The following is a 9,713-nucleotide window of genomic DNA, read 5'->3' as shown; positions in this document are numbered from 1 at the left end:
CCTAACTTCTGTTTTTATTTGACTAAATTAGTGAGCTGATTAGCTCTGACAGCCCAGTTCACTGCCTCCATGCAAGGCGTCGGGCTAGACACTTGGGGTGTATGGACAAAATCAGAATAGCTACTGGCTTCCAAGCGTTTTACTGTCCTCGTCTTGGTACTGAATGGGACGTTCTTCAAGTCATCCACTGTTTCACTAAATCTTGATGATCACTTTCTTCAGTGACATTTCAGTGTCTGGTAGATTTATTGAAAACATTTCTGGTCATTAATTTGTTGTATTTTAACATTATTGCATTAATTTTTTTTCTTTTTCTCTTATCGAATGTGTTGTCTTTGTTTGCTTTCCTAGTATACCTTATGATCCAGTGATCTAATCTTATTTGAGTTATGAACTAGCTGTTTATTAGGTGAAAATGTACTTTTCCATGACCAAGATTACAAAAGAAAAATTATTTTTTCTGCTGTTTCAAACCTATTTCTCTTCAGTACCATTTTTACCTGATAAAGTTTATTTTATAAATGGACGTATATAAACATCAGGGGGGAAAAATGTAAGTTTTCTCTTTGTAGGAAAAATGCCAAAGTTGTTTCTGTATATAAAAAGCTATTTATAACTTGTCAAAAATACCCTCCATCAAAGTATTCACTCTGATACCTCTACATCAGTGGTGTCAAATTCAAATAAAAACAGGGGCCACTAATGCATACATAAGGATCCCTGTGGGATGCAAATTAACTTAGAAAACCTCATATTATTATCTGTTTTACTGTATTTCATTTGTCAAATATTTCCCAATTATATTTTAATCCTATTCGGGCCCCACTTGCAAATATTGTGGGCCAATGGGGCACACGTGTGATACCTCTTTTCTATATGGACATTCTCAAAGGTTATATCAGTAAAGCCTGAGGTCTGGCAATCCTACCAAACTAGAAAGATTTCAAGCATAGACCTGGCAGCAGACTTAGTTATCTGAGGACCAGTCTCACTCATTTCAGGGAGGTTCATCACCAAAAGATTTTTTTCCCCCTACCATATCAATTTAAAAAAAAAAAAGGAGAGTACACATATTATTTATCAATAGAGAAAGTACCTACTCCTATGAAAACATTTCTGTAAAAATATGCTGATAACATAACTTTTGTTTTTCTTTATTTCATTGTGAATGGCTGTTTAGCCAAGATACTTGGATTTCCAATGTCTTCAAAATTAAGGAAATCTTGTCTGTTACCAGATACTTGACCTAATAAAAAGAGCTAGACATTCTCCATTGTGCAATTTTTAGCATATTACCTTCTTTCAAACCACCCATTTTAAATCTTTCCTGTACTATATCATTTTTTAACTAGTAATCATTGTGGTCTTACACCAAAATTTGCACAGGTTCATTTTCTCAATTGTTTTTCATTGTTTTGTGATGACACATTGGTCAGAATTTTTTGCCATTGTACTCCATGATGTTTTGCAAATATAATTTTACTCTGAACTGTTATCTTTGAAAACCATGTTTCTCTACTTGGCAAAATAAAAAGATCTCTGATCAAGGTTGTTTCTCACTTATTTTGGCCTCCTCATTGTGACGGCTATTTCATATCAGACAAACATTTAAAATGGTTAATACTTAGATTGGGCTTTTCTTTTATCCACTTCCCATTTTTCAGATTCAACAGTTTGTTTTAGGCTGGAATTATTATGACTATATTCAGTATTTTCTCATTTCTTTTGTTCTAATTTGGTACTAGTAAGTTCGCATTTGCCTTTGCTATAACTTGTCAGTGGTTTGCATGCACATAGCTTGCTGATCCCCATGTCATTGACCAGTTATTTACTGGGAGTTCTCCCAAGGTGGTGTCAACCCAAAATAAAGAGGGCTACCACAGCAGCAACAAGGATCTTAATTGAGGCAAGGGATTGCAGTTTGGGACACCACACAGCACTGGAGTACAGGAGTGCAAAAGGAGCAGGAAGGGCAGGGTTTAAATACACTTCAACCAGGAGGAATGGACAGGAACGGCAGCATCTGGGAAGAGCTAAGTTGCTTTGCAGAATAGCCAAAGGTTGGGGAGTGATTGACATCTGATCAGAACAACAGGCTCCAGGTACAGTGAGTTTCCACAGATACCAGGAGACCTGCTCCAACCATGTGGTCAGTGAAGTCAAGGATTACTGCAAAAAATGGCAAAGCTGTGAAAAATCCCAGCTCCTCTGTATTGCCCATGCAAATAAATAAAAATGCCCCCCCAAATAAATTGAGAGAGGAGAAAAAGGTAACATCTAAAACCCTTAAAAGAGGGGCAGCTAGGTGGCACAGTGGATAGAGCACTGGCCCTGAAGTCAGGAGGACCTGAGTTCAAATCTCACCTCAGACCAAATACTTGACACTTAACTAGCTGTGTGACCCTGGGCAAGTCGCTTGACCCCAACTGCCTAATTAAAAAAAAAAAAACCTTAAAAGAGAATGGTTTCTTAGGTAAAACAGGATGAGGACATGGACAAAAGGGATGGGGGGGGGTTTAAGGGTGGGGAAGAGAACATTTAAAAAAACAATTAACTCCAATACTGCCTAGAGAAATGAAACTGAACCTAGTATAGGACATGTCATATTGGATAATAAATGTATGAAAAGGAAGAGGCAAATTTGGTGTTAGCAGCATCCTGAAAAATTCACAAAAATTTGTAACAAAAGCCAACCATGTGGAAACAAGATAAAAAGAGTAATAGCTGGACCACAGACTCACACGCTTATAGATCTAAAGCTGGAATGAACTCACAGGCTGTCTAATTAAGAAAATGAGGCCAAAGGGTAGTAAATCAGACTTAAAAGGTGTCATCCAGAAAACCTAAGGCAAAAGTGCAATGTGGCAGCCAGATAAAGTTAACATGATTCTAGAATACATTAATAGTAGTGTTCAGAGTGAAGGAGGTAAGAGTTCTGCTGTGTTCTGCCCTAGGCAGATCACATCTTAGGTATCAAGTTCTTAGCACCACATTTTAGAAGGGCTGTTGTCAAGCAGAACCAATGCAGAAGAGCTCTAGCATGTACTATAGCCTAGGAAGCATTCCATTTGAGCATCAAAACAGCTGGGGATTATTTAGCCTAGAGTGGAGAAAATTACACACACACATAGCTGTCTTCAAGTATTTGAAAGATTGTCTTGCAGAAAAGGATGTTTTAGTGAAAGTTTCAACTAACTCAATATTTAAGGGGGAGGAAATTCCTAATAATTAGAACTAAGAATAAGTTGTTTGAAGAGATAAGAAATTTCCTTATAACAGGAAAAAGGCTAAATGATCAGTTGTTGGGGATAATGGATCATGGTTTTTCAGACAAGATTTCATGATTTGGGAAGAATTTGGACCAGGAGATCACCAGGGATACTTCAATTTGTAGTCTAAGATGTAACATTGTGTGATTTACATTTTTTGCTGAGGACCTACCCTAAACGGTTTAGCCAGTGTGAGTATATAGTTCTTGATATGAAAATAGCTATGTGATATCATTTTAACAATATAGTAAGTGTGCCCATCAACGCATGAAAGTAAATTTATATAGACCAAAGAACTGTCACAGCTTTATTTTGGTGACTCAATACAACATAGAAATATGATTTTTAATAATTCATATAAAGTTACTGACAATACAATTTTTTTCTTTTTTTTATTTTAATGAAAATTATTTAACTTAGAAACCTATTGTGAAACCTGGTCTAGTCTTTTGCAGTTAACAGATATTCCAGTGCAAAAATAGATCCCATTACAGACAGCATAAAGTGCTTGGAATGAAGGACCAACAATATCCGAAAAAGCACAAAAAACAGAGCTTTATCACGAGGTGTTTGGCTTGGGGGGGGTGGAGGGAGAAGAGGAATATACCTAATCCTTAGTAAAATACTAACATACTATAAAAAGGGATGCAACAGTTTTTGAAAGAGCATCTGGTAACAAGGATTCAGATGAATATTTCATTATCAAAGTGGTTCAGTACCACACAACACATGGCTCTTTGGAAAAATTTTACCTGATGTATATAGAAGGGGAAAATCAATAGAAATCACCTTAATAAATGATTGATGGTCAATGAACGCATAATGTACAATATTCAAGAGCTGCAGAGCTCCCAGTACACTTAAAACACAGTAGTTTCAGGATTTGTTGTTTTTCAACAACTGAACTATCTAGAGATTCCTTCTCAGATTCACAGTTAATGATAAAATTCCAAACTGTCAAGAGGAAAAAGTAGTAGACATCTTTCAAGGCATATTTGGGGGAAGGCTTAAAACCCATAACTTTAGGTTTCCACAGGGCTGACACAATTAAGTTTTAAAATTTTAAGCAGGGAGTTCAAAAAAATGTCTCCTATCACTGAATCATGAATAAAAATAATGGGGACTTCTGTTTACTTATTTTGTATAATGAAAGACAGAGCACAATCAGATGAAATGATATCTCTTATGTAACTCTTATCAAGACTGACTCTAACTACAGAACGAAATGCTTTTGTTCTGAAAGCTGAAATTATTTTTCTCAAAAAGGTTTATTAGTTTGATGTTCTTTTGTGTGGTTAAAGGAGTCTGGGGAACAAAAGCAATAGTACTACTTATGGATTTGAAAAATTAGATCATGACTATAGTCAAAGAAGACAACCAGTTGAAGTCTACCATTTTGAATTTTGAAAATCTACATCAATAGAAATTATTTTATGCATTACACAAGAATGTAGTCAAAACAAAAGATGTGCTGGTCTCTTATATACACACACTCATCTTTTAAGGAGATGATAGAATGTTAATTCAGGAGTCATATTTTTTAATAACTTGGGAACAATCTTTCAAATGATGAAAATACCATAATAAACCCCTTTAATGATTAAAAAAATTTAATTTTAAATAAAAATACACTAGCCTGAAATTTTCTGAAATAGCTTGTTTAAAAGGTTTATTTTTAACATCTAAAAAAAAATGGAGCTTGATATGAAAAAAAGGCACTTCAACTGTGCAACACAGTAGTTCTCTATTTTTATGTTGTCTCCAGACAGTCTACACGAAGTATTACTGAATTATGTTAAAGCAAAAATATCCACACAACTCAACAGAACTCCCAACTGTTTACCTATTAAAAATACAAAGGTTATAAACATCATCTAATTTTTGTGGACACATCTATGATAAACAGGTAATTCTCTTTTTATCTATTTTCAGGCCAGCTAAGAGTCTTTTTAAAAACAACATTTTGTCTTTTTTTGTTATAAGAAAAATGACAGATTAAAAAAAAATTAGGCTACAAGATTATCTGGGACAAAAGTAGTTTCTGAAATCTGTAAAACCAATCATTTTAAGTGTCCTGTACTGTAGTGGCAGTTGAACAAGGTACACTTTTAAAGTCGGCAAATTTTTCCATAACAAATAATTTTTGTTTGGTCTTAAGACACTTTAGCCACTTCTATACTGTTGTTCTCTAAGACCTTTCATTTGATGATCCTTGGTCATGGGTGTTCAGGAGTGGGCTGGCTTCAGTCGATTGTTTTCTCAAAGAAAACCATGATGATAGTCTGTTAGTTATGATTCCATGCCTCTCCACCAACCAACACATGTAAACCAATTACGTGAAATAACATGGCACATGAAATCTACTAAGACTCAGTGCCTCTATTCAGCAAGAAGTTTTCAAAACATAATTACTGACTGATAGTATTAAATGAAGTCAATTTCAAGCAACCTTAAAATTATTCAATTCTAAGATTGTTGTGAGGTTTTCTAACACCACCTTATTTTCACTAGTCCTGTTATATATCTACAAATACATCCCAGGTTATGAGGTGATGCAGCCATATTATAATACACTACAATGTTCTACAAAGAACCAGTTGAATTAGAAATCACTTAAGGTACTTTAAATTCAAATAACATGGAAAACATTAAAAGCATAATACCTTTTGTTAAAATAAAATGACTTTTTTTCCCCTCCAAATTCTGGTTGAAATTCACAAAGCCTGAAATAATACTACATTTGTGTTGAACAAAATTACCTTGAGATGCAGGGTACCATTTTATTGGACAACTGAGAAATGATGGACAGAGTACCCAGCAGGTTTGCATGCTGTCTCTTCTTATTAACGTGCTCTAGCATTAGCAATATGCAGTCAAGGAATCTGTTGCATTCATTTTCTACCTGCGATCTGGCTCCTGGCTCTTGGAGCTCCTTACTTGAATTAGGCTCATCTAAAATCTTGAGTCATAGGAAAGGACAGGAAACTCTCCTGTGGCAATGGAACTTCTAAGAAGCCCATGTGTCCAGAGCGGCTGAAATCTGGCATGGTGCCACTTCTGCAGCAACTCACAAGAGGAAGGATCAAAGCAATGCCTTGCCATCCATGGTGTGATTTGTGGCCCCACATTGTTGACTGTCAGTTGATTTTACAGAAGTCTCTTAATTACAGAGCAGTCGTTGAGGCTTTCCCTTCACAAAAATAGCATACGATACGCCATGTTGCTTCAGTTTGTCATGTCTTGGCACTAGCAGGTTTGGTGCATTCATTGCCAGCAATGGATGTGTCACCAGGAAACCCTACTCCTGGCATGCCAGGATTGAATGACTAAGGATGGGCATGCCTTATAATTTCAATAAATAATCACTGGCCATGATTACTCAATGAATTATTGTTGCAACCCTAGTAAAAATATTAAAGGAACAAAAAGGGATGATTTAAAACCCAATGGGTTCCATATTACAGTTTCCCATAGTTATACTAAATTGATAAACTAGATTCAAGTCTTTTCACTTGAGAGCCATACAAGGCAAAGACTACATACAAAGGCACTGCCTCTGTAATGGAATTTTTTGTCTTCATTGCATTGAATTGCATTGCATTGTAGAGTATCAGCACAGGGTCCAGTTTGGTTTCTTTCCCACAAAATCCTCTGGCCCCGTCCTGTGGAACATTTGACTCCCTGCAAAGGAAGGCTTCTGGTTCCTTCTGTCTCTCAGCCTCTCTCAGGAAGGAGAGGGTAACTTAGACATAGCTTTCTCTCACTTTCTCATCTTGCAGAAAAGATTTGAGAATTGCAACATCTACAACAGTTTGGTTTTTGTGCAATGACAGGTCCTTTAAGTGGTCATCATCACTTTGGTCCTTTGCAAAGTTTACAAATACCTGTCAAAAGGAAGGTAATCCTTGATTAGTTCCTATCATGTTTTTGCTTCTTTTTACCCCAAATCACCCTCGATCTTGACATTAGGTAGGGCAAGTAAATTTATAACAACATGAATAGAGAATCTGAATAACTCAAGAAAAAAAAGCAATTTTTTTTCTCTAATTATCTACCATTAACTAATTCCATCAGCTACTCAATCCTCTATAAGGAAAAAAGGATCTAGCCCCACCAAATACAAAACAAAAAAACAACAACAACAAATTGTATCCATTGGCAAGCTTACAAGAAAATGGAAGATTCACCTCCTAGACTCAACTGAACCGTAGAGTACAAAACTCTCCCTGAGGATTTACCAGAATAAAAACCTTTACCCATCTAAAAGTGAAGCAGTTTTTATCCTGGAGCAAACTTACTTGGTCAAGTGTTGTCTGAGAAACGGAATAATCTTCTATATGGAGTCTCTTTTTGTTCTGGGAAAGGATGCTGAATATCCTGGCCAGAGAAGACAGTGAAGACGGAAGCTGGTACTGAAGCATGTTCCGATGTTTCTCTTTAAGGACACTTCCCGGAAAGGCGACTCCAAAGAACTCCTGAACAGGCTTCAGGTCAGGATTTGAGCCTGCTATTCGTACGACTATTGTATAACCATCTCCAAATCTGAAACCAAGAAAGTCAAGTAGAAAGATTTCTTAGAAAACTTCTGAAAAGAATTTTAACCCAGAGATAACCTATATTATGAGGAAAATGAGACTTGATACTGTGAGAAACAGAGTTCTTTCCAAGTACTAGAAAAAGTAATTAACTCAATTATCCTATTAGCCATGCATTTTTAGAGCCCCCAGATTCAATTACCTTAGGAAAAGGCCAGACTACCTATTTTCCCAATTTCAGTCCTCCACAAAAACCAAAGTTTCACCTGTTCTTTAAGTGCTGGACGCTGCCAAGACATCTGAATCTCCCATTGACCATGATTGCCATTCTGGTACAGAGAGCTTCACATTCTTCCATGCTGTGCAAAAAGCAAAACAATTTCTTAGCTTTGCAGACAGTGTATACAAACCATCAAACTGATATCTGGTATTTACATTATCTTACAACACAATAATAACATACAATGCAATGCAACATAGATAATTAGTTTCCACTTCATTTCAGGCTGGTTTTTAAATACCACTCCATTTGGAGATATGATGGATAGAAAGTTAATTTGGAGTCAAGTGAGCACTGTTTACCTGTGAGAGGTAAGTACCACAGACCTTCCCTCCTTGATTACACTTAGGGCACAATTCCATAAGAAGCGACGGGCCTTTGGATCCATGCCAGTGGTTGGTTCATCCTACAACATAAATGATACAGATTTCATGGACTGAAAATAAACTGAAAATAGATGTATTTTTTTTTAAATGCAACATCTTTTTTTTAAATTTTTTTTTAAGGCAACTGGGGTTAAGTGACTTTCCCAGGGTCACACAGCTAGTAAGTGTCAAGTGTTTGATCTAAAGGCCAGATTTGAACTCAGGTCCTCCTGACTTCAGGGCTGGTGCTGTATCCACTGTACCACCTAGCTGCCCCAAAAATGCAACATATTTCAAGCAGCTCTAATGTATCCATCCTTCTGTCTCTGTAATGCTCACTAAAATGTTAAGGGAATTCTTTGCCAATTAATTAAGAAGTACACTTTCTAGGGATGGCCATTTTCATGAATATTGCAGAGGAGACTCCTCAAGCTTCTTCCAAATGATATTTTATGACAATGAAATCTTTAAAAACTAAGATGACCTCATTTGGAAACAGCTTGCTTTTTTAAAAAAATATCAGACAATATAAATACTAAACTCAAAATCAGCACATGACAAGGATTTTATTTTAATACACTTTGCTTTTCTGTGCCTCAGTTTCCTCATCTGTAAAACAGCATTAATGATACTTACACTACCTGTCACACAGGGTTGTTTTGAGGAGAAACAAAGGAAACAAAAATTTTTAACTTTTTTAAAAGGAATCCAACACAGTGGTATAAAAGTACACAATCACAGAATGTCATATTAGGAAGGCCCTTCCTTCAGAGTTCATCACTGTCATCACACCCCTAAGCAGAACTTAGTATCATTTCAATGTCAGCTTTTCTGATAAAACACTACATGCAGCCTTCCGCATCCACAATCTCAATGGAAGCCAACAGCTAGGTAAAGCACAGTGCATCGGCAAGGTCATAAGGTTAGTGTCAGAGGATGAGGGTTCAGATCTGAGCTCTGCTGTCTGACTTTAGGGAAGCCATGGCCGCAGTTTTCTCATCATTAAGATGAAAGGGTTGGATTTAAATGAACTATAAAGTTCCTTCCTGCTCCAAATCTAACATCCTATCCTTACCATTATTCATTTCCTTGGCAATGCTGAGTTACATCATCATTTCCAAAATTCTAAGTCATAGAGTAAATAACAGCTGAAATTCATACAGTAAGAAGAAAGTTTCCTAGTAAGTAAGGACGTCAAGTCTCCAAATCCCCCCTCCCTGGCTCTCAAATTCTGTGACCCTGTGTGTATACTTACCCCCATTCT

General features: G+C 36.4%; 1 protein-coding gene across 1 annotated transcript in view; it reads right to left on the bottom strand.

Annotated features, from left to right (window-relative positions):
* Nucleotides 1–3,563: 3,563 nt before the first annotated feature.
* The window catches only part of ABCA1 (ATP binding cassette subfamily A member 1), a 160,278-nt gene continuing 154,128 nt past the window's right edge, over nt 3,564–9,713 (bottom strand). Inside the window, 4 exon segments of the mRNA XM_020995438.2 lie at nt 3,564–7,153; nt 7,568–7,811; nt 8,071–8,163; nt 8,387–8,490. Coding sequence (XP_020851097.1) covers nt 7,013–7,153; nt 7,568–7,811; nt 8,071–8,163; nt 8,387–8,490 — 582 coding nt within the window. The 3' untranslated portion in view covers nt 3,564–7,012.

The sequence above is a fragment of the Phascolarctos cinereus genome, unplaced genomic scaffold (genome assembly GCF_003287225.1).
Source record: "Phascolarctos cinereus isolate Bilbo 61053 unplaced genomic scaffold, phaCin_HiC Scaffold_4;HRSCAF=312, whole genome shotgun sequence".
NCBI classification, from domain to species: Eukaryota; Metazoa; Chordata; class Mammalia; order Diprotodontia; family Phascolarctidae; genus Phascolarctos; species Phascolarctos cinereus.
This window is presented reverse-complemented; position numbering and strand designations above follow the sequence as displayed.